The sequence below is a fragment of the Platalea leucorodia genome (genome assembly GCF_965183815.1).
Source record: "Platalea leucorodia genome assembly, chromosome: 10".
Taxonomy (NCBI): Eukaryota; Metazoa; Chordata; class Aves; order Pelecaniformes; family Threskiornithidae; genus Platalea; species Platalea leucorodia.
In genome coordinates, this window is record NC_138832.1 from 15,809,239 (window position 1) to 15,835,304 (window position 26,066).

At 40.0% G+C, this 26,066-nt stretch overlaps 1 protein-coding gene across 1 annotated transcript in view; it reads left to right on the top strand.

Annotated features, from left to right (window-relative positions):
• AFF2 (ALF transcription elongation factor 2) overlaps window positions 1-26,066 on the top strand; it is a 343,526-nt gene that overhangs the window by 245,960 nt on the left and 71,500 nt on the right. Inside the window, exons 8-9 of the mRNA XM_082323594.1 lie at window positions 7,128-7,179; window positions 22,894-22,931. Of these exons, the coding sequence (XP_082179720.1) occupies window positions 7,128-7,179; window positions 22,894-22,931 (90 nt within the window). The remainder of the gene's footprint in view (window positions 1-7,127; window positions 7,180-22,893; window positions 22,932-26,066) is intronic.

The following is a 26,066-nucleotide window of genomic DNA, read 5'->3' on the forward strand; positions in this document are numbered from 1 at the left end:
ATCTGTTGTTAGAAGTTTTCACACACGTGGGCCCCCTTCTTCCCCCTTGATAAATGATAAAATTTTCCTCCAGTGTGTGCAACACATTCTTGAAATACATCTGAATTCCATTATACAGTTTGTCATTTGCATGATACCTTTTGAGTTACCGCTCTCAGAGAAGTCTTATATACTACAGAGAAATGCACTAGGAAAATGAAAAACAAGTTCTGTATTAAGTCCATTGGGTAAACTGGCATAGATTGTGTTGCACTGATGGCCGTACTTCCATGAAAGTTCAGGGGTAGGAAAGGTTGCGTCTCAGTGCCAGTCGCTATTTGCATGGACAGTGTTCCCTCCTCACAGGTATGGCTGCACATGAGAGTGTGACGAGGGCTTCATAGCTCAGGATGGCAATTTACTACTTTTTTCACCTCAAAGACATTTGATTCCTGCCTGTTCTGGATTTAAGTCTTATTAAGTATCACAAGTGAAATTTGCTGTAACAGTCTAAGCTCTCTCTTTAATATCGAACAGAATAACTAGTTGTAGCACATGCTACTCCAATCTAAATCACACAAACCTGCATTTAATATTGTCCTTTTGTGTCAGTGGAAGGTTGAAGCAGGAGGGAACTCTCTCCTTGGAGAGCACCCACATCCTCCATATGCTTCCCGTACCAGCCGCTGCTTCTCCTTATCAGCGCTTTACTCTGTCTTTCATGTCACTAGGCACGGTTTCATCCTCACCTTTTCAGCCAAATTTAAGCAATACATCCTACCCCACTAATGGGACAGAAGCATGGTTTGCCCATTGAGGTTGCAAGGACAATGTTACAGGTTTACATACGGGCTAAGTATTTTGAAAAGCGGGAATCTTACAAATATATTCTCATTTTACCAGAGACAAACCTGGCAAGAAAAGAATGGCATGTCTGTATGTCTGCTTAACCCCATTGCCTGTCCTCCTTCCTGCAGAAGCAACACTTGTGTCCGTTGTGACATGACCCAGATGGGATACGCGTTTTGTACAAATGTGGTTTGACATGAGCAAGTTAATTTTCTGGGCAGCTCAGGATTAGGGAATTGCCCAGTATTCTCTTCGCTGTCTGCTTTCAACCCCCTCTTCCCTTTTCTCCATCCTTTTCATTCCCACAAGGCTTTTTTTACATCTGAGTGGAGCTCCAGTGCAGTGGTGAACTGACCCCAGAGCAAGTTAGAAGTGCAGAACCTGGATCCTATTTAGGCTGCCTTTTAAGCGCCTCCTCCTTGATGAAGCTGTCTCACCAAACCTCTAACATCTTACTATAAACACAGCGTACTCCCATCATAGCCCTACACAACCAGAGCAGGAAGAAATGCATTCTTGGAAGTTCACTGGGAATCCGGACCTTATTCACTTGGAAAAAGCATTTAAATACGTTATACATGAAAGCAAAAAGCGGATGTTGAGCTGTGAAAATACTCCTTTAAGAAGTTCAATGTCTTCTATAAAAATATCTGAAATTGAGTTATATCATGATAGTCCTTTTTCAGGAAGGAGATTATCTCACATTTTCTAATCAAATCCTCACTTGCACGTTCACAGGATCCCAAACCAGCAGGTCTGGCGTGCACAAAACACCTGCTGAACTCAACAGTAGGGATGGGCTCCAAGTCCCATTTCAGTGTGCCTGCAGCTGAGCTTGGTGACACCCCAGTAAGTCAAGGTTCTGCTGCCTTTGCTCCTCCCGAAACTGATGGGTGGAAAAACCTATTTCAGTGACCCCAAAAGTCTCCTCAAGTCCTAGATCATCTTGCTTTGCAGCTTTGTCCTCTCACTATTCATCGCTTCTCTGAAGCAGTTAAAAGAACATGCCTAGACTTACATTTTAACCGAGTAACTCATGCTGTAACGGCTGTTTGGAGTGGCTAGAGGGACTCCGTGACTCATTCATGCTGAACATGGAGAGTAAAAAGGTATAAAACAGTCTGTCCCACTGAGAAAGAGAAGGCATGGTGGGACTTGCATCATCTTTTGACATTGTCTGTTAAGAGAACAGATACAGAGGGGTTTCTGATTATGTTTAAACTGGTTTATTATCATGGCATTCTTTTTTTAATGATATTTTTGGAAAATGCATGAAGAGTCTAAGAGAGAAGATAAAAATTTAGCTTGCTATGCCAAAATAATAATAAACTGTTATAAAAATAGCTCATTTTGATTTTGGTCCATCTTATCATCTCCTGAGACCTGGTACAAGTTGAAGGCTCCTAAAAATAATATTTTGTTGCTGCTATTTCTAGTGCGACTCATCCTAATAAACTCATCCTAATAAAGCCCTCATTCAGCCATTTGTCTAGTTAAATTTGTAACGTAGGAACAATCTGCTTTGGGAGCCGATTCATCCCTGGAGGAGGTGGGTATTGTAGTCAGTCAATGAGATTGCCCCTACTTACACCACAGATAAATGTGTTGCTTTGTCCCGACGTTTCTGCTTTGCAGTAATTTCAGATTCCAAATTATAAACCTCTGAAAATTGTAGATTATAATAAATGTGCTGACACAACTTCAACTGTTACAGTAAATGGCATTGCTCTAATAATGAAATAAAAAATCCTACTTAATCCCACTCTTTCCCTAAAGTGGTGTTTTGCATTAGCTATGGATGAAAAGACAAACAAGTACATGTATATTCAATAACAATGTCAGCTGGGTCAGAGAAGAATAGGAAATAAAATGAATTCATAACACCTCTGGAGATAGCTTTCTGATACAAGCAGTTTTCTCTTTGATTTGCCCTCATTGACAGTATCCATTGTAACTTTAACAAATCCACCAAATCGGCCTTTATTAATAGCTGACCTGATCTTCATAACAAATATACTCTGTAATCTCCAGTCTGGGCGTTTCTGAGGTTAACAATTACATAGAGCAGAATAGATCACATGCGTATTTACAGGGATCTCTCATTTGAGAGGGCCTAATTTCACGATCAAACCATCCCGACAGTGTTTCAGAGAGCTGAAGGTACAGAGCTCTTCTGTCTCAGGGCTTTGAAGCCGAAATGGGTTACCTCTCTAGACACGATGGTGAAATAGTCACCTTGGATTAAGGCTGCTGGCAATCTCAAAAAGCCCTTATTGGGCTTCGAGTGTGATCAGATGCTACTTGCTTATAAATGAGAGTTAATCGAAACATTAAATGGTACAAGCTACTGTGACCCATGTCTTCAGAATATTAAGCACATTTTAAAATTGTGGAAGACCATCTAGTCCTCTGCTTTCTGTAAAATATTACCTCTTCCAACCAATATCCTCTGGGAGGAGGTTATTTGAACTCTTCAGCATTCTACTTTCATTTGCACATACTGTGTATTTTTAATTTATTCCCTCACTTCTCTGGCTACCATATATTTATTGTTGATGCTGTACTCAGTTTCTCTTTAATTATTCCATCTGCCAGGAGAGTGTGATGCATTTTAGAAGCTGTGTGGTTTAGTTGTTTAACCTTTGAGTGTTGTAACTGAACGGGATGACTTATTCTTCATTTAGCAGAACAGGCTAAGAAGAATTATATACTCCAAGTGATAAGCTTGGAGCTGCTAAAGAAATACCAAAATCCAATTTTTTTTCCTCTCTCTAGTCATCTAAACATCCATTAGTCTCTTGAAGGGAACTCATAAATCCTGCATATTTAGTTTATCTGAAACCAACTCTAACAGTTGTCCTTCCTACTAATCATGTTTTATATCCATTTTATATTTTTCAATATTCAATAAACATGTCTTGCTCTTACTGTACTTGTTAGAAAGTGTCTGCAGTATAGGCTGTATGAGGACAGTTATTAATCAGCCGTTTCAGATGGCTGTTTGGTTAGTTTAGTAAGTGTATTCATTTATCTTTTTTATGTTTTCTTCTTTGTTCTTTCCATTTATCCAATATGGAATTTCCTTTGTCCTTTTTGGTTTATTTCTGCCAGGATATGTCAAAAAGGAATTTAACATGTAACAAATGAAAAAAAAGGGATAGCTAGAAAGAAAATAAAAACATCACCCTTTGGGCTTCATACATGAAAAGATCCTTTGCATTATGTCCTCTTAGATCTGCATTAAAAAATAATAATAGAGCGCATTATCTAGTAGTGCTGCTTTAAAGCAGTAGATAATTTACACATTAAAGTGAGATGTAGGTTTAAGAGTCGGAGTGTAGGACTGAATTAGAGTTAAGAGTCGGAATGATATAGTCCTGTATGAAGATGGTCTCGGTTTCCTGCGGGTATTGTCCTTCGGGTGTGTAATGAGACTTGCAGATAACAGTCTGGGGCTGTGGATGGACCGAGGTACAGCGATACGTTGAGAATAGCACAGCAAGTAATGACACTGGGGAAACAAATGAATGTCTCTGCTAGATAAACAACATTAAAAGTTCCTGTTCATCACCAAAGCCCAGGCCGCTAAAGATTAATATTTCCGGAAAAATTCTGTGATGGGTTTGCGTGGCAAGGTTTTGGTAGTGGTGGGGGCTGCAGGGGTGGCTTCTGTGAGAAGATGCCAGAAGCTTCCCCTACATCCAACAGAGCCAATACCAGCTGGCTCCAAGATGGACCTGCCACTGGCCAAGGCTGAGCCCATCAGCAACGGTGGTAGCACCTCTGGGATAACATATTTAAGAACGGCAAAAAACTGCTGTGCAACAGCAATTGCAGCCAGAGAGAGGAGTGAGAATATGTGAGAGGAACAGCCCTGCAGACCCCAAGGTCAGTGAAGAAGGAGGGGGAGGAGGTGCTCCAGGCGCCAGAGCAGAGATTCCCCCGCAGCCCCTGGTGAAGCCCATGGTGAGGCAGGCTGTGCCCCTGCAGCCCGTGGAGGTCCATGGTGGAGCAGAGATCCACCTGCAGCCCGTGGAGGACCCCACGCCGGAGCAGGGGGATGCCCGAAGGAGGCTGTGACCCCATGGGAAGCCCCTGCTGGAGCAGGCTCCTGGCAGGGCCTGTGACCCCATGGAGAGAGGAGCCCAGGCTGGAGCAGGTTTGCTGGCAGGACTTGTGACCCTGCGGGGTACCCATGCTGGAGCAGTCTGCTCCTGAAGGACTGCATCCTGTGGAAGGGACCCACGCTGGAGCAGTTTGTTAAGAACTGCAGCCCATGGGAAAGATCCTTATTGGAGAAGTTCGTGGAGGACTGTCTCCTGTGGGAGGGACCCCACGCTGGAGCAGGGGAAGAGTGTGAGGAGGAAGGAGCAGCAGATGATGTGATGAACTGACCGCAGCCCCCATTCCCTGTCCCCCTGTGCCACTTGGGAAGAAAATAGGAAGTAAAGTTGAGCCCGGGAAGAAGGGAGGGGTGAGGGGAAGGTGTTTTAAGATTTGGTTTTATTTCTTATTATCCTGCTTTGATTCAATTGATAATAAATTAATTTTTTTTTTTCCCAAGTTAAGTCTGTTTTGCCCATGACGGTAATTGCTGCGTGATCTCCCTGCCCTTATCTCAACCCATGAACCTTTCGTCGTATTTTCTCTCCCCTGTCCAGCTGAGGAGGGGAGTGATAGAGCGGCTTGGTGGGCACCTGGCATCCAGCCAGGGTCAACCCACCACAAATTCTTACTTTTAGAAGATTCTTTATCCATGCTACAGTCTTACTTTTATGGGTTCACATATTACAGGGAGGCATCTGCCATTTATCAAGACGTTAATGACTAGTAGTTATGTGTCCAGATACTTTGTAACCACTGAGCTGCCTGACAACAGAGGTCACCGAAAGACAGATGACTTACAAACCGGTTTAAAGATCCCCTTGCACTTTCTCTTTTTAAGAGCGCCAGCAGGGCTTCGAACCTTCTGATATTTCCACATTGGGGTTATTGTCACCTCTTTAAAATTCCTTATACCAGGAGGCTTCCATGATTTACTGGTAGTCTTCAAACAAAAAAAAACTTCCTAACAGAACATCCATTGATTGCTACAGTTATTTAAAGGCTAACAATAAAAAATCATAGACTTCAGTCTCCATCAAGGCAGAAAGGAAACAGTAATTGCAATTTGCGAGCCTCCTGCCGTGGGTAAAGGAGCCCAGGCTTGGAGAGAGGAAGCTCGGCAATTTCAGTGGCTGTCACAGCGGATCTGGGTGAGATGTGCCGATTCATTCGTACGTCATCCTGTGATAAGAGAATTTGTCAAGGTGAAAAGATGGGTGTGAGGTAGAAATGTGCCCAAAAGAATATCAGTTCTGAGGAGGACCACCAGATAAAAGCATGAATATATGGGGAACTGTACGGGAGTGTACTTAGTCATGTCTCTCTAGGTAAACAGACCTCGAAAGAAGAGACCTTTTCTGCAAAGACGTAACAGCAAATAATATGGTTTCTTACCCCGCGTATTTTGCCATACCCAAGTCTCGGATTAAAAAAAAAGAAATAATATGAGTCTTAATATATAGTAATATGCATTATTCAACTCTTTCTTCTGCCAAAGGAAAGGAAGGAGGCATTGGGACAGCCACATCTTTTAGGAGTTTCCTTCCCCTTTAACCAAGGGCAGGGAGCAGTGATGTGAGATTTCCCTGTATTTAAAAAAAAAAAAAAAATAAAAATGGGGATATGAATTAGCAGATTCCTAGCTTGGAAAATGTTTCCTCTGCCTTTAGATACTAACAGCTGTGAGGTCCCATCAAACCTCAAACAAGCTCCTCCTCTTCTTGCTTTTCTCCACTCTGCATTCTCAGTTTGATAAGGTGGGGATTGGTACCGGCCTCGGAGAAGATCAGTGATGCCCTAGATCACGAATGAAACATGGAGGACTTTTTCTCAGTTTTTAACAGTCTCAGAGCTGAATTTCCCTCGCACCTTCTGATGTAGAAATACACATAGGTGTATATGGACTAATCACCATGAGACAATGAGCAAATAAAAGAGGACATGGAAGAGGAGCTGACTGCCAAACTTTATGGTGGATGAGTCTGAAAGTCATTTGTTCTTACCTAGCATCACGCAGAAGGACTAATACATACATACATGGAGTATTCATCAGTTTACTTATCACAGATCTGACTTTGCTGTTGTTGAATTGAAAGGGAGTTTTTCCTCTGACTTTGCTGAAGGGTAGATTCAGCCCATTGTATATAAAGTTAATTCATTAAAAGTAATTCCGTATTGTCTCTCTTTTTTTTCAGAATGCTTGAGGATGATCTGAAACTCAGCAGTGATGAAGATGACAATGAACAGGTAAATACATCTGATATAAGTGCATAGACCATATAATCTGAAAAAGTTGTTTCATTGGTTGAATGTGATTGCATGTTGGTTTACTGTATTTGCATCAAAAGCATTTTGGGATGCTGCAGAATCCATTAGCTTAAATCTTGCTTGTGCGTAGAACCTCTGTGGGAGGATACTTATTCTTAAATAAGAATGCATTTTGTCAGTTTTGCTGAATTAACTTTGTGAAGTGGATTAAACTAAACCAAAACATGACTTACTAGCCTTGGAACAAGAGACCGCACATGGCATCACCCAGGAATAGCTAATGTGCTCTGAGTTTCTATCCTCCATTGTACCAGCCTAACTGTGGAACAGCCTCCACTTGTTTTGCAATCAGTTTCTGACCTTTTTGGAAGTGGATGGAAAATGACAACATCAGACCACTATCACAACTGCAGAGTTGGTTTGCACTTTGCATTTCATTTGTACAATTGCACCCGAGAAGATTGGGTCACTAAGTTTTGTTCCAGTCAGTGAGTAAAGGGCTGGGAGTCCATAGTGAGTAACCCAGTGAGTCCCTTTTGTGAGAGGGAAAATCCTCAGTGGGTAGCTGTAAATCAGTACTGAAAGTCTCTCAGCCTGCTTGGGACATTGATGAAGAATCATTTTCAGAAAACTGGCTCATGTCGTTCTCTATCCTTCCCACTTCATGAATATTTGTGGATAATGCTGGGAAATAAAGCTGGTGAAATTCATATTCTCTACAATCTTATCAGAAAAAAAAAAAGAGACCAGCTTAAATTCATCCTTCAAGTTACTTTATATATGCAATAGGTTCAAATGTGTAAACATCTGCAACAAAGAGGAAGGTAATGCTATAATTCAGCATAAGATCATCTGTTCAGCCTGGGAAATCTTAATTATAAGTCAATCTTTCTTTCTTATTTATTTTTAAACCACCTAAATGTTCTCCTTCAACCTATCTAATCCATCCTATAGGGTCACGCCAGGAAAGATTTACCTTCTGGTGTCTGTTGACCCCATAGTCATACGAGTCAGTATTTTTTAGCACCAAGATAGACTTGCGCTCTCATCTGAAGCCAAAGGATCAAAAGCCTGTACTTGTGCAATGCGCTGTTGTACAAACACGGTGGCTTATGAAACCAACAGGTTTCCTGGTCTATTGGAACCTTGCCCAAATAGTCCTGTAAAATGATGTTGTGATACTGAGATGCCCAAAATATAGAAATGGAAATATATTATCAGGTAGGAGTTACTTTTGTTTTCCTACAGTAGTAGTTTTCTAGTGACTTAAGTAGAATTATTCCAAATTTACACAATTTACACTGCTAAGATGAAATCATGTATCATTGCTGAATGAAGAAGGAAACGCCTGGACCAGCATTTGCTGACATTAAACGAAAAGCCCTCGCTGACTTGAATAGGTGTCATCTCTCTTGTTAATCCCAAGCAGGAAAGACATGGTTATGTCTACGCTACACAGTGGTAGTATTGATAGTTCTCAAAACATCATTGCTGCCATGTGGTACATGCGTGCCTCTTACCCAAAGGCAGCGTCATGCTCGTGAACCGTGTCACACTGCTCCCACTTCAGGGGCTGCCACCTGAGTCTTTGTGTGGTGGTGATGTGCCCGAGCTGTAGGAAGCCTCAGACTGCACCGAAACTCCATGTGACTTCCCAGTAATACCATTCACAGCGTAAGCTGCAGAGAGACAAGAGAGCACAATAAGGACCGTTCATGTAGTTTCTCAAAATTTTATAGTACATAGAAAATGTTTTTCCTTTTGGCAGTGTGAGCTTCATCTCACTCTAAGTGATTAGAATTGATTCAAATCTCCTAAGCTCTCCCAAATAACTTCTTAAGAAACAGATTATGGTCTAAATATTTAGGGATTGCAAACATGAACCCTTCCAGTCACGCAAAACATGAATGAACTGTCTGGAGAGGAAGCACACTGAGCATATTTCTTAAATGCCCTGCACTTCAAGGGAAACCTTCACCTTTCCTATGTACCCCACATATGCATGGTTGCATCTCTTTTATTTGTATTACAAATAGAAGGTTTAGACAAAATTACACACCTTATAGGAGAGAATCCCGCAGCTTTTTAGGTTTCCTGAATGAATGACCATATGTGTCCGTCCTTTAGATTTTTGTCACACGCTGCATTCCAGACTAAGGCCTTGCAAAGCTGAGCAGCATGGCTGTGCGGCATCACTCGCGCATTACACTGGCAGTGCCTTCACACTTTAGCAGCTTCTGCCGTATCTCTTTAAAGAGAGAGGACTGGAGATGGAAAGAAAGGTTGATCTGGCCCACTGGTCAGACGCATAAACATCAACAAAGTAACTGCAATGATTTTTCACTGCAAAACATTTTTTTCCAAAAAGCATATAAAATATTCATTCATGAAGGACAGATCAAGGCAATTACAATATGTGAATTTTACAATGTTGAATGTTCAGCTGTGGAGCCCAAGGTTAGAAAAATACTTCTTTTGTTTTTTTTAACATAAAGATTTTGCAGTCAAATGCCATAGTAATTCAGCTGTACACACGCGCACATTCTGACAGGGAGAGAAAAGAGTAAAACTCTCAGCTCAAAACCATTCTAACAGTTTATGCAACATTTCTGTAAGGAAATGGGATCATTGTCTTTACAATCTTTCTGATTTTTTTTGCTATAGACTTGCAGCCAATGTCAAGTGTGAGCTGGCATTTACTCATTTTTATTAACAAAAACACAGTATGTAAAAATCAAGCTTGTTATCTTTATCTCTACTCGTATTTCAAGGAAATTGAAATTCTTTGAGAACAGTGGTCGGTAGGGAGCCTTAGGATTTGTCCTTTGAAAATTGCTAGGGACCCTTCAATCTTTACATGGCAGGGGTGGTGGTGACACTGATCCATAAATGCACCTTGATCCTGACTTTTAGTGAATGTCTATGGTATGTGGAGAGAGTTTGATCTATCAGCCTGTCTTCTGAGACTACCAGTAGTCCATTTGTCATGGTGGAAGATTGTTAGAAGCTTGTTTGCAAGAAACAAAGCTCTTCTGTCTTACTCTCTCACTCCTATGAACGAGCACACTTTTTTCTGATCTGTATTGCATTTATTTAGGGGTCTGTGGACCTCATGCTCTTTCAGGTGTTAAACATCTCCTTCCTTTTCTCCTCACTGCTGAGAAGAAAACCAACACACATGATAGCTTTGGTCAGTCATATAATTAAGAAGTTGAGCCTGATTTCTGGATATGATGAGAACTACCAGGTTGAAGTCAGTGGAAGGTATTTATTCTATAGAAGGTATTAGCAGGGCTGTTACGGAACGTGCTGCCCACTTTTGGCATTCACTTTTCAAACAGGATTTTGAATAACTGGGAATTGTTTTTAAGAGTTATAAACATGATCTGGAGAACCATCCTTAATGTAAGTGTTAGGTCTTTTTTGGTTCAGCCAAAAAGAGTTAAGGCACGCATGATGATGGCCTAGCAACCTGTCACCAAGAAAAGGATTCCGGAAAGGAGGCTATACACTTTAATTTCACCCCAGAGGGCTTAAGAGGCTTCAGCAAGTGAGAGCTAACTGGAAATCCAAACTACTAGTGCCAAACTGCTGAAAATTCAATGAAAACCTTGTGGTTTCCCTCTTCTTTTAGACTCCTGGCAGTTGTGGGTTTGGTGTAGAAGTTATCGAGTGAATTTATTTGGGCTGTGATGTGCAGGAGGTCCAACGAGATCTTCATTGCAGGTCCCTTCAGACTTCAGATCTGTAAAGCTTTGGACCATATTGATCTTTGCAGTAGAGCATGAGGCAAGTTACAAGTCACTCCACGCCAGCTGCAAACTCCCGTCATCACTTTCTGGGCCTCGCTTGGAGAGACCGCAGTTATCGCCTGTATCTAACACGTGTAAACACACCCCCCAGTATCTTCAGTGTAGATACTTTGGAGCTGGCCATATGACACACGCTTTGTCCCATAGACAAAATGCTGATTCTTATGTCTTATTGCAGGTGATTTGGGATTAAAGACACACAGAAAACGACGGGTTAGATCTGGAATCAATTTTCATTTACAGCTGAGAAGCAGTTATTGATGCTGTGCTCACAGTTCAATAAAAGATCTAAAGATATAGACCTTGTGTTTCTCTTTCAATATAAGCAGCATAATCAGTCTCAAATGTTTTTACAAAGAAAATTGTATTGACAGTTTTATTAAAATTGCTGTCTTTAAAGTTTTAAGTTATCCAAAATTTGACCTACTTGAATGGTTTTTAATATGCATACTGACCAACCCAATAGATTTTTATGTCACATATTTATAATACCAGGTACACATCTGTTTAATGTGTTATTTGAGAGATATTGTTACATTTAAGCATTGCCTGGATTGCAAACTCTTATAGTATTGACACTGAGAGGAACATTGGCATATGCATCAGCATTGCATTCGGAAGTCCTACTGCACAATATTTTTAGATTGGCTACGAGAGATACAGTCAAGGCAGAAGGCAGACATGTTATTAGCAAAACCATTAGATGACAAGGCATTTCAGAGATGCTAATGGTAGCACTCTTCTGTGAGGAAGGACTGAGCTTTTAGATGGCTCTATTACTCTGTTAAAAAAATACATCAGAAATTAGGAAGAGTAGTGAAGATTTTTAATTAGTAGCTCGATTCAGCTAAAAGAGCTTAGATAAAACACAGGTTAGTATTTTTGTTCTTTAAAGCACCTCTGTATAATTCAAATTGGCTTTGAGCTCAAAGGCATCCAAATGAGTTGTGCCTGGATACAGTATTTTAAGTAGCTGTAGTGTACCAAATTTTCTTTAACCAGCTCCTCTTTGTTCTTCTGCCTAAGGAATAGTCCTGTTAACCTTTGAGACGTGTACTTAATTTAAAGCACATTGCTAGCATTCTGTGTGTTTTTGAACCAAAGAAACTTTGATACTAGTTACAGACCTGCTGCATTTTCAGTATTTTATGTATATAGTGTCTTTGGCAGAACAAATCAATAAGGTGTTTTTCTTTTCTATTTGATTTTTTTTCCTCTTTCCCTTAATGATTGCCACTTTATTGCCACTTCTCTGATAACCATACAAACAGAAGACATGCATATAATCCATGGCCCTGCTCTGTCGTTTGTATTTTACACAAACATAATTCTTTTTTGCTAGGTTACTATTAGGTAATTACATACAAAATGTTTGACTTTGTAGCTGAATCTAAAAAGGTGATCGACCATAGGCTGAGCTTTGAATTCTTGTAATGCATACTGAGCTTTCAAAGCCTTTACTCAAGTTAAATTTTTTAAAAGTATATGAAATTCTAAGACACAGTATGCCTTCATTGTATCACGTAAACACTTTTTCAAGTGGAACAGTGACCACTTTCCTTGTAACAATAGATATTCTTTCCTGTTGTAATTTTTTAGCTGGATCCTGAACAAGCTGTTTACCTGCCCAAGGTTTCTCTGCATTTCCATTTACTTTGTTAGCAGCAGAAAGGCTGAAGAACAGCTCTTCAGTAATGACATCAATACTGCACACACAGTGAGAGAGGTCATCTTGTCAAAGCTATAGAAAAATCAGATGGATTAGGATGAAACTAGGTGCAAAATAACTTTCATGGAGTCTTTTGATGTAAACAGTTTATCTGTCATTGGGTTCCATTGAAATCCCAGAGTGATGCAGCATCAGTTGTAGCCACAGCAGCATGTGTTTTGCTAAAGAACCCACGTTCCTGTGTTTAAGATCTACAGTCATGTTTTATAATTGTAGGGAAATGTTTTCATTAAGCCGTTAATGAAAACAGAAGCTATTAGGATAATATAGTCATTCTCCAACTTTGTCAGTCTATAACCGTGAAAAATCCTTTTGTGAAGATACGTCTCTTCTTGCTACCTCAGTCCATTTTAATAGATATTCAAATTATTTTATTCTGCACAACACTAGTTGAAACAACCATATATCATCAACTGTGTAAAATGAATACTCCAGCTTCTGTTAGACAAATCTTTGGTAATAAGAGGTTTGATGGCTGACATGTCTAAGGTCATAATTCACATGGTAGTGACGGAGGTTCATATCATATATTTATTTATTATCAGCAGAAGCTTTCAGTAACCAGTCTGAGATCTGGGCTGAGGTTGCTGCAGTTATGAGTGAAAAACATTGCACACTACTAAAATACACAGTGTTATCAAAAGCTTTTAACTTGTTCAAATTCACGGAATCTCATGTCATTGTTTCCGCACATGCTGTTATTGTGGAGGTCATCCATCAGTGAGGAAGGGGATTAATACAACCCTCAGGACAAACGGTTGCTGTAGAGTGCACGGTACTACAGATCAACAACCATAAGTTTGCCCCTGCAGGTTGCAGCCATGCTTTCACGTGGGCTCTGGGGCAGCAGCTGCCCCGACCAGCACCGGAGCTGGAGGAGCCCCATCCCTCCCACTGATTTGCCTTTTCCATGGGTTGCCTAGTATGCAGTGGCAGCTCAGTGTCTCAAAACCCCTCCGTTGCAGTAGAGAAACTAATGCAGGAAAAGAAAATACTGGCAGGCAGGCAGGCGCCCTCCCCAGCAAAGGGGGAGTGAAATGCCTTAGTTGAAAAGATGGATAACTACAGCTGCAAGAATTCCTCTCCTCGCTTCCCCACAAGTAAGCAGACACTTCGTAGCCCCTCAGCGCTCCCTTAAACACGTGCTTCTCCTGGGTTTAGTTTTTCATGCCACCAGCCTGAAGCAGCCAGGCTCTGTCAGCCATACCATAAGACATCCTTCACCTGAAGGAGAAGCTTTAAGAAGACCTGATGCCTCCATCACTAATTAAATAGAGGTGGAAAGGCCAGTTGTTCCTCAGTACGGCCATAAAGACCAGACGCTGGAGATCTGCCAGCCTTTTTGGGGTAGGAGGGACGAGGGAGACGCAGCTTTCAGTCCACAGGACGGATCACGTACTCTGTGTGTGCATGCTTGTGCACACATTTTTTTGTGATAGAGCCTTTATTATAAGCATGAAGGAAAAATATATTTCCCAAGGGCCTCTTGTTGTGTATGCCACTTATGCAAAAGCCCTGTATTGTTTTGGCAGCAAGCAGAGGCAGCAGCAGGTGAGATAATTGATTGACACCAGCATTGTTGTTGTTAAGAGAAAAGCCAGACTTGACCATACTGTCCTATAAAAATAAATCTGAAGTCTGTGATATCTGCAGGCCATCTCAGTGCTCAACACTCACTAATCCGACCACATAGGAAACATTTATCTCCCTTTTCTCCTCAAAAGGAGAGTGTGATTTTTATCGTGAATGCCTTGTGAAGCATTTTGGTAAAGAAAGTGTCTGGCTTTCTTACACTGGCCATCTGCAGTGTCGCTCTTTTGTAAAAGCCCAAGCAACCGTCTGTGAACTTCAAAATCTAAATTCTTGGGAGTTTTTTACACCAGTAGAGGATAGTGCTAGTGCTGGCTTTGAGACTGGGGGGGGGTTGGTTGCAGAAGGCTGAAGGAGGGATTCATAGGTGGCCAGAACAAGCGTGAAGTAGGTGATGAAAAGGGCATGATAAATCCAGTAATTAGCTTCTGTCAGCCAGAATAAGGGGAGAAGAAGTGAAAGTTGATCTCCCCTGGAGGTATTCCAGAAGGAGAAGAGTAATGAGAACTAAAAACCTTAATTTTTCTTATAATGAATTCTGCAAGGTTTGCTGGGGTTGGAGGTGCTCCATTCAGTGCCGGCAGGATGAATCTTCCCAGAAGAGACCTTCTGCCCGCTCGCGGGGACAGGTCAGGAGCACAGAGTGACAGTGCAATTGATTTGGGCAGGGTGCTCTCACAGAGAGCATGCCTGCTTTACAGAAGTACCAATTTCATGGCAATACTATTAAGTATATTTTTTGGAGCTGTACAATTTAGTAATTGGCTAAGTCATCTGAGTAATGTACTAAACCAGACCAAGGTCAGCAAAGAGTTATTTTATGTGTGTTTACTTCTGATACCTCTGCTGCCTGTTTGCAATAGATTTACCATTCGGTATAGATGTAATGTTCAGTTTAAGTTAAAATCCTTAAAGTCTTTAGTCCTGCACAGGAAATAAATGGGCGGCATGAACAATAGCAACATCAATTCACATCGTCCCAGCGCTGCCGCTGCTGGTACTCTTTGACTCTGCCCTTTTGCTTTGCAAGCCTAGGGAACTATTCATTGATTTAGAGTAGGGAAGAGACTAAGGATAGGTTGGACTCCTGAAGGAAGGAGATGAAGGCCTTTGCCACAAAGGAAAATCTAAGGGCATAAACTGCAAATGAGCAGGGGTACAAGGGGCTGTTTCCAAGATGTCTGTCTATCCTCCTTTCCATTTTGACACAGCACGTTACAACTCGTGTGAACGTTGCAAAAGTAACAATCGGACAGTGCGCACTAAAAGTACTCCTCATTATAAGACCTCAAAATATCAGCACTGTTTAGGTGACTTTCAGGGATGGAGACACAAAGAATGACTCTCCTTCTGTCAGAACTGGGAAACTGAGGAATACAGAGGTTGTGCAGACTGCAGCTGCACAACAAGGTCACGGGATATTGTTTGAATCTAGCCTTTTGCTGCTTATTTCTTGAGGGAAGTTTAGAGAAGACTTTTTGTTTCTCTTATAAATGTTTCTTGACCTTTTCTCTGTTTCTTTTGCCTGCTTGAGATTTTTAATCACGTGATTAACATGTTGAAATGCGGCTATGGAGTAAACCCAACAAATAATGGATTTTTTTGATTTATTAGCCATCTGGAGGGTTGAACCAAACACACATTTTAGAAGAATCATCAGTAAATAAAACAACGACAAATGCTGAGTTTTATTCCTAGCTAGATGTTTTATATTTTCACAATAGGATTATCATCCACTAAGCCTAGGTCATTTGTAATGAATTTGTAACAAATTATTTACTAGGAAATGATGTTTCAAACGAGAATTTCAATTTAGAATTTTTTTCTTAAACATGAACCATTCAGTACAATTTTCCTGAGTTTTTCTGTCACCAGGGCTATATATTTGTTTTCCAAATAAAACAATTCTTATGAAAAATCAGACCTAGCTCTAGCCAGGAGTTCTGTTCTGTGCCATAGAACTCTGCAATGACCGAGTCAACTGGTATTGTCAGAGCCTTTAAATCTACTAGACTTCATGAGACGTTGATTAGCATTTGTAAAGCAACTTGACAATGTTTTGTAGGGCTACAAAAGTAGAATCAGGAGAATTTGTAATGTCATATTACAATTTCTCCTTTGTTGGATGGAGGAGTCAAAATTAGTACAATTAGCAACTTCCCATCGAAAGCTTTTTTGAAAGAATCCAGCGTATATCGAAATAATTGGGGAAGGAAGGCATTATTTCAAGCCCCTTCTGTCAAGGTACATTGGTACCAAAGTCCTAAAATAAGCATACATGTTATGTGAGTTATCTTTGAAATAAGTCCGTTCACCGACAGATAGCCATAACAGTTTGTATTGTGAAGTTCACCAAAGAAACTGAGTGAACTGAAGCCTGTGCGACAAAAGCAACAATGTTCACAGGACCCACACTAGCTAACGTAAAACAGCTCAGCTATGTCTATGCAAGCAACAAGCACTCCGCAGAGGGTAGCACGGACTCACTATGTGTACCTCTTTTCTCCATTTTTTAAAAAAATACAGAATAGTCCTTCAAGAATGGGAAGTGGCCACGTTTTTCATTGCACACTTCCTTAGTTTGATTTCCTCCATTGGCCTGATGGAAACATAGGGATTTGGGGAAAAATGCTGACAGAAGCCCAGATAGGTCTGTGTTGTTGCTCAATTAAAAGCAGTTCACTTACATCAAGGATGAAGGTGACTCCTAACCCACAGACAGACTAGTTTAGATTTGGTCACTTAAACTCTGTTTTTCATTTTACCCAGCCTCCACTGCACCAATTGAAATTAAATTTCCAGTATTTCAAGTATTCTTGAGCATGTCTGTGAAGCCATGAAGGTTACTGCATTGCTCAAAGCAATGATGAGAAGCTCTCTGTGGTTCATACACAGCAAGAGTTCAATGAACCATCCTGATTTGTAGATACCACATGCTTGCTGCCTTGATATTTCAAAAAATGGATCTTAGCTGATCCATACCACATGTTTGGCTTCTGAAAGAAAAATACTTGTTTTTTTAAAAATACGATGTGATGAGGAGAGTATCATCTTCTCTGTTGTTTTTGGTCCTAGATACGGTAACATTCGGCTTTTTGTCCTCGAGGTGAGACTGACCCGGAACATCACACACAGAATCTCAAATACAAGGTTGCCAACTTCATGTCAAAGGCAATTAGCTAGAAAGAAATACAATCTCCTCTGTTGACATTAGGGGACAGGTAGAGGAGAGTGTAACCAATGAAGTAAAGAAGGAAAAAAAAAAAAGGAACACAACACACACATTTATGCATGTATCATCACATACTAATCCTTCAGCCCTCGGGTTTGGGCTTTCTGACTCCCAGCCCAATTCTGGATGGTTTGTTTGCTGCACACTATGTTCTCCTCCTCCACAGGAGGTCATAGTTGGCGCCAACTGTATCATTCCAGAATCAGAGCACAATACACTGCAGTTGATAAGTAGTGGGTTTTGGTTCGTTACTTAGGATCATAGGTAAGGCCTTCTGTATAATTAAGAGCATGACATAACTTCCAAGACAAATTATAATCTATGAAGATAGATAGATAGATAGATAGATAGATAACTATAAATATAACTCAACTAATGTGGAAAGTTTCTTTGTTTTTATTGGATTGTTGAATTGGGTCTCCCAAGGAGTCTCTTCTATACCTACAGGACAGAGGAACAGCGTGGTGGGTTGTAAACTTACTTGTGTTGAGTCACTTAGCTGCTCACCCAGGCATACAGAGCTGGTTAGAAACTGGGAGATAAACCTAAATTAGATTTGCAGCAGCTCATGGAAAAAGTTAAAGCGTGAAGGCCTTCCTTCTTCTGCCAACATGTTCAATGGCAAGAAGTGCCATCTGGCACACCCTAAGAGACTCTTTGAGGCTCAGCAATTGCCTTCTTAGGTGGCTGATCGGTGTTTCTGAATCAAGAGGGTGAGGAGGCATTCTTAAAAAATACTTTTTATCTAATCTCACTTTCTTAAAATCAAATACTTTTCCCTGAAAATCCTGGATTTTCAGTTATGCAATGGAAAATACATATTTTTGCATAGCAGACACTTTCCCTGTAACATTTGACCAAAAATCTAATTTGCCTTCTGCAGATGCCAATTATTTTACTTTGATATTTTTAAGCCAGCCTCTTGCCAGTTCATTCTCCTCAGGTCTTTCCGATGTAGGAAAGCTGTACTGACTGGAGTTCTTTTTCTGGTTCTTTCTATCCAAACGCCAGTCTGGTAATTGATAGTGACAAAGAAAAGCATCATTTTTCACATTGTGCGGTCCTTGTGCACAATCTAGAAGCAGTTTGTGCTTATGGCCATCTTTAATCTTCTGTGTAGTAGTTAAATACCCGCTAACAATAGAAGATTATGGGTATATCCACACTGCAGATCAGGTAAAGCATAGTGCAGGTGGTTCTTGAACTAATGCTAAAACAACTAGTGCCAAAATCAGGTGTGATGCAACATAAGAGGTAGGAGTCATTCCGAGTTATAAAAGTCAGGGGAGAACATCCCTGGGCAAATACTCTCGGATGGATGATCCTCTGTGTCTTACTGCTTTTCATGTATTCTTCATCTTCGTCCTTCTTACTCAACACCAGAGTCAGCTGTTGAAATAAGGTCTTAGAGAGCAGAGGCACAATTATGGAAAGGCCATAATTGTAAAAAAAAAAAAAATCAGAAGGAAATTACAAATTAAAGTGGAATGATTGTCTAGTTCACTCTGGCTCCCATTTTCTAATCATCCTAAATTATTTTAATGCATGTTTTCAAGCTCAAAATTAGTAAAGGTCCCATGATGTAATTCTCTTAACACCCATTGAATATTACATTATACCAGTCCAATTTCATTCCAATCTTTTGCAGCATCATCTCCCACTCCTGAGTAAGTATCATGGTTTAGGGACCTCCTACCTGCTCTGTTTCTAGATAGTACTTTTAATACATGAATTTTAGGAATCATTGTGGAGTTAAAACCAGTTTCTTATTTGTAAAGGCCTAGGAATATAAGATAAAAAAATAACTCTTAAAACATGTTTGTCTTTGAAATATCTTAAATTAATAATCAAAAGCTCTCATCAAGTCTAAAACAAATCAAACTCAGTCATGAAGATGAGAAACAGGAATTATTAACTGAGTAGCGAGGCTGATGGAGGCTCAATGAGATCATTTTGTTCAAAGATTAAAGGCGATGAACACTGAAATAGTTGAGGAGGATGGATATGAACACATCTGACTAGAGCTGCTAAATTCAGTAATGATCAAAAGTTAATTATCAAAGCAGAGAGAACTACTCAACACAGACAATTTGAGTCAATAGCTAAGCAGCCCAGAAAAAAAGTAATTTGGAAGAAATATTTTCCTATAATGAAGTTATATAAAAGACGTACATTTCAAAGAAACCTGCCTAAAACAAGATTGCATTCTTCCTGATCAGAGAAAAATAATTAGCTCTAATTGACAGACCTGCTGCACACCAAATATTTTCAAACAATACGTTTCTGCATCAAAGCTTAATGTGTAAGTTACTCAATGTCACTTTGATTTTGCCTTCCTTTATCGTCTGCCACTGGGCATGCTCATGATATTGCAACAAATACGCTTTGAAAAATGAATGAGCAACACCTACAAGGCAAACAAAAGCAGAAGGCCAGATCCTGCATTTCTTTCTCAGACGGAGTCCCTGACATGTATTCTGTGCCGTGTTTAACATCACCATGGTCCCACTCAGAGGCACACGGAATCATTTGTAATAGGAAATGACCAGTTGCTTGATCATCCAACATTAAACTAGGCTGGCATGTAGATTAACCTGAGCATTTGCAGTATTTGGTTAAAACTCTGTATGAGTGAGCATGTGCGTGAAGAACGCTGTCCCTCCAGCTTGTGCCTTTTCTTAAGAGTTAGGAAAGTGCCTTCTCCCAGTAACAAAGGGAAAAAAATATGGAAATTCTCCATGCAAAAATCTAAGGAAGATATGTGCTAGAATGTCATGGTCCAAGAAAATAAAATATATCTATAAATCTTTCTTCCTAAAGCTACCACATTTCTTTCAGGGTGAACAATTGCCATCAACGTAGCTAAGCAGTCAAAAATCAAACATCCAGTTTAGACTCTGCTCTTTAATATTCTATGACTTTGACATTGCCAGTTCTCACTCCCTGAAATATCTTCATCTTCTTTAATCTTTCATGTAAACAGTTTAGCTCACACCATCACGCACATGCTCTCCAGAATATCTTCTGCTTTACTTTGTAGTGGAATCGACTGCATTATTATTTACTTGTGATCCTAGACACTCTTCACTCTTCTGTTTTCTCTTCTTTATCTGTATTTTGATATCAGGTTTTGTGTAGTGATTTTTGAATAATTCAGGGGAAAAAGAACTGATTTAGATGCACGTTTCACATGCTTGAACTCAGAATCATTATAGTCCAGCTATTTGGTATATAGAAGGGTCAAGCAAAATACCACTGTACAGTCAAAAAACTTCTGCCATTGTGGAAGGCTGTTTATGAGCTTTAAAAATAATTTTAGTTCCCTGCAGGATGGGACTGAAACTTGGCATTTAGTGGGAGGCTTGGGAAACTGAAATGCCATTTCTGATGGTGTTTTAATCCATTTTAAATGAAGCATTTGTGTGTTGTTACATGTAGTTTATTACTCAGAAAGATTTCTTAATAACATGCTTCTGACTCTGCAGTTGCACGTGGCAGCTGAAAAAGGGAGATTTGGGAGAGTATCACTGGAAAGAGGCACAACTCACATTATCTCACTAATGAGGCAGGGACCCCATTTCATCATAGGCTTGTTTGAGAGGACATAATTAGGTTTGGGTCTGTAACACTTACTTGTGCAATCTTAAGTGTAGCATTTCCTGAGGTTTAAGTGTTTTATTTAGCAACCCTACTGTACAATTAATATGATTGTTTCCCATCATGCATTCATTGATTTATTCTTTAGATGGAAAATATAATCCAAATGAGACAAACACATTTTTCTTCGCACGCTGGGAGCCAGCCCAGAGGATTGCTGTTCCTCCATCTCAGCTCTCACAAGCTTTAATTCTTTCTCCCAAATTTTGAACTCATTATTAGGGATTTCCATGGATTTAAACACAGATTTTCTCTTTGCTATGACTGGAGGCAAAAGTGCCAAAACAGCAGGTGTTTTGAGATATTAGCCCCATTGTAGAGCCCAAAGGAAAACTCATTCTGGCAAAATTTGGAACCCAGTTGTGCAGGTCCCAGAGGTTTCTAAAGTTAGTCAGTTTTCATAAGGGATTTAATTCCTCAAGGGCTTATGTGAGCATTTTTCAGGACCACTAGTATTAGCAGTTCCTGTGTGGGAACCATTTTATTCCCATCCCTAAGCATAGCAGAGGTTAAAGTTCCTCACCAAAACCCTTCTCTTCAATTTTGGTAGGCTTTATAAAAATATCTCTGAAGGTAATTAAGCACTAAAACTTTCCTTACCATAATAGGTTTATGGATCAGTTGTCTTAATTCTGCCTTTCACCACTATCCGTGCTTGTAATCTCACTAACCATCTGACCGCTTTCCACATTTAAATCTATTACAGTCTGGTTCTGCAAACGCTAGGAGGAATTCTCTGAAATGATAAGACAACACTAGTTTATCTGAAGGTGATATTTCAAGCCCTCTTGCGTTAAAACGTTATTTACCTATTCTGAAAAAAATCAGAGGGGGGATGCAAGGTTGGTTCAGATTACATAATTATGCCACAGAAGCATTAAAAAAAAAATCTCCACTAAAATCTCGAGCAGCTTAACCAGTGTGATAGACTGGCGCAGCTCTGCCATCGGTGCCCCCAGCTGTGTTGCTTAGCAACATTTTAATTCAAGAAGAATCGAAGGAGATGAAATCCCCGTGGAGAGGGAAACAGAAATAAGAGGGCCGTTGACAGATGATCTGAGTTGTTTCTTCTAATATACTGTGAAGATCACTGGCTCTTTTCATGAATGATAAATGGACTGTACACAGATCAATGGGTTCAGCAATAAACTGGAACCAGGCTCCATGTCTGAGGTGGTACAGGCCGAAAGGCCCAAAGATTTACTCATGTAGATGATTTGGAGTGTGTTTTCTCAAAGGTTTCACAAGAGGAAATTGATCTGAACATTTGGTCATCCCTTGCCCTTTACTGTTGTCGGCGAATAAAAACTGTTTTGGAAACGGAGTCCGTTCTTCCCTTTATTTTTCGCTGTTGTTCCAGATATGGACAGATAGCTTGTGACAAAGGGGCCAGAGCTCAGAGCGGGAAATGAAGTAATCGCCCTGAATGGGCAGTTCCTAAACACTCGTGGCCATTAAAAATAAACAAACCACAGTGACAGCACAAACTGGGGCAGAAGTATTTAAAACCCATAGCGCTATCTCCCTGAAAGGGTCCTGCTCCTGCAGCCCTGTGCCCCGGTTGTGGCGGGCTGCCTGGGTGTGCGCTTCGGAGGAGCATCCGTGGGTTGATGTTTGCTTGCGGCTTGGTTGTGCTTAATTGTTTGTTTCCCCCACCCCTCTTCTGTTTACAGGCTGCTGAAAAGACAAAATTGAGAAACATTCCTGTAAAGTAAGTTATTTTTATATCTGTTTGAAAATGCAAGTTTAACGAAGTTGTTGTATACAGTCACTAAGAAGACTAGGACAGTAAGAAGGGTGGTGAAAGAGATAATAGAATTCAAGTTGCCCCTAATCATAGCTATAAAAAGGTCAGTATCATTGAGGAAAGCTTTCGATGTGTCCCTAATGATTGCACTCCCCAAGTTTCATCCAGTTTCCATAAATTAATGTGTTGTCTATGAATAGCTGCCAAATAATATCACAATCATACTCAATACATAGTGCTCCTCGCCTTGGGGAGGTTTGTACATGCTAAAAAGATTATGATTTTTAATTGCAATCCTTGAGAAGGTCTGACAGGGGGGAAATAACTAGGAATGTGCCAAATGATTTCTAGACACATGGGAATATTTTGCACCTATGTATCAAGGCTTTGCCATCCTGTTGATTAAGAGCTCTTTCTCACTCCGTGTGTGCGTCTCTCTCACACCATACACACACGTATGTTTCTGCTCTTTACAGTAGGGCTCTGTGAAGGATGAGCAAGCTACCAGGGAGCAATTTCCAGGGCATTTTATGAGAAGTTCTTAAATCTTAGGGCACTAGTGGCAGCACTCAACCATATATCATTGAATTAAGAAAGTTGCTATATAGGTGTCCTGGCTTTTTGAGAAAAGGCATTTTCAGTTAAAGCTACCAGCAATCAGTGATTCTGTTTAAATAATGAATACTCCAGTCTTAATGGGCTCTTATGTACCAATAAAACACATATTTTTAGCTTCAGTAGGTGATCATTGCAGTTTAACTAAGTCCCAGTAACTGTATATTCCTGTTACAGACAGAGGAAATGTTCTTATTTTTATAGTAGTTTGCTGATCATGCTGGCTTTTGGACTGGAGCGGTTTTGTATTTGTAGGAACATGCACTGACAGGACTCACAAATCATTGTGTTTTAGCACACATAACAAAAGAATACAGTTCTGCTTCTCCCTTGGCTTCCGTCACATATAGTCATTTACACCTTATAAAGTGAACGCAAAATGTGTATGAACACTCCTTGGAGTGATTAGGCAAGATGCAAGATAGTCATAAATCAATCTTTCTTTATGTTTCATTCAATCTGATAAAAATTAGAAATAGGATCCAGCAGGGACCTGATAGCACATGAAACTTCTAATAAGACAAGGGACCTTTCTTGCCTATAGGGCTAGTTCAAATTCAGTGGAAGCTGAATTAAAGTCATTGTTAGCTGGTGTTTGTTTAATAGAGAGCGTGAAATGAGCTGTGTTTTCACCTCACATTCTAGAGGATCCAGGAGTCGCAAGGTGATGAGAGTCCTGGGGAACAACTCCAAAATAATCATTTATTGTTATTCAATTTTTTTTTTTCAATATTTTGAGTCAAATTCTCAGTAATGGCTCAACTGAATTGAGTTTTCCCACATATAACAGAGGTATTCAGCCTTGCAGTCATTAAACAGCATGTATGTGACACTGATGTCCAGTTAATCCACCAGAAAGATTTGGGAGTGGGGGGAAAGGGTGATTTAGGTTAAATAATTCCTTTATGGGACTTGAGTGAGTGTAACATTTTGGAATGGAAGAAGGCCAGATGGATAGTCTCGCTCTTTCCACCTACATGTGCATATTTCACCCTGTCATGTTTCCCCCAACTGGTTGTTTAACTCCTCTTTGACTATGTTCATGGTGGCAGCTTCAATTAGTACCCTAGGGAATCCATTATACATATTAATTACACTCTGCATAACAAAACAGCTGAAAAATCTGCCTAGTATTTTTCAGTGACATGTAACTATTTAAGGTACCTGTATACAATTATGATTGTATGCTAAAATATTACCTCTCAAGGCAAAAGTAAGAATAGTGTCTTCAAGGTAGCAGTAGTAGATATGGATTGCATTTTTATACATGTCACAGGCACACTTAGTACAGCTCAGGCTTGTCTAGCTTTTAGTCGTCACTTTTGTAGCTCTCAAATGTCAAAGAGAATTTCACTTGAATTTTAATGTTCTTCAGCTATGCAAAATAAAGTTAGTAGCTTCCATTGTCATAAGGGCTGAAAGCTGTACAGATTCCTTCTACCATATGTGACTTATCACATACATTTTTAAAAACACATTTCTGTTATTAAGACATATGTGATAGTACACTTCTGCAAATGTGAATTGCTTTTGGCTAAAAGCCATGCACTAATAAGTTGAGTTGAATCTAACTGCATTTGACATCTGTTACAATATATGTATTTTTTTTACATATATAAATATATATATAAAATACTCGCAGTTGTCATTAGCATAAAAAAATTTCCATGTTTTTACGTTGTGCTGACACAGTTCTTGTGTCCCAAAACTGGAATCATAAATCACTCCTTTTAAAGGCTATGGTTTATATAGAGTCCTTGGACAGGGCCTAATAGTGCCACTATTTAACATATTAGTTTAGGAGCATGACGAAGATTTCTATAGAAACAGTCTATTTACTGTTCTATTGCTCAGTTTATTAATGTTGCTGGTTTAATGTTCAGGAGAAAGTTTGCTGTTCTTTTTTGTTCTGTTGAACCCCTCCAGCACTTAACACTTGTGGAGGGAAAAAAACAAGGAATTTTCCTTACTACAGTTCAGTAAGGCAGCCAAGCAGCTGGTTTCTTAATGTCCGAGTGTCTATAGGTGCTTAGACTAACTGGTGTGAAATTCCTGATGGCCCAGGTAGATGCAGGTGGCATTTGGCTCCTTCAGAAGGCTTGGTCTCAATTCCATGTTGCTTGTAGCACTGCAAGACACAACACATCCATAGGAACTCATCTTTATGTATTGGTAGCATCATCTGACATAATATTACTATAAATAAGCACACAGAAAATAGCTGAGAAGTCTTTGTGTCTGCAGAACTGATTTTTGTGTGTGTGTGTAAATAGTGCAGTTACTTTTCCAGAAACATAAGACCCTTTTCTGCCTGTATGTGGCACCAAGGTGGCCCGCATAACTGCAGAATCCATTACATTTAACTTATTTATCCTCTCCTGCCCTTGTCATATAAGGAACGCTTGCCTTCTCCCATTGGTTTTATCCATATTTACACTGAGAGTCTGTAGTAGAAAAGGGATTTCCTGGATGCAAAGTCCTAGA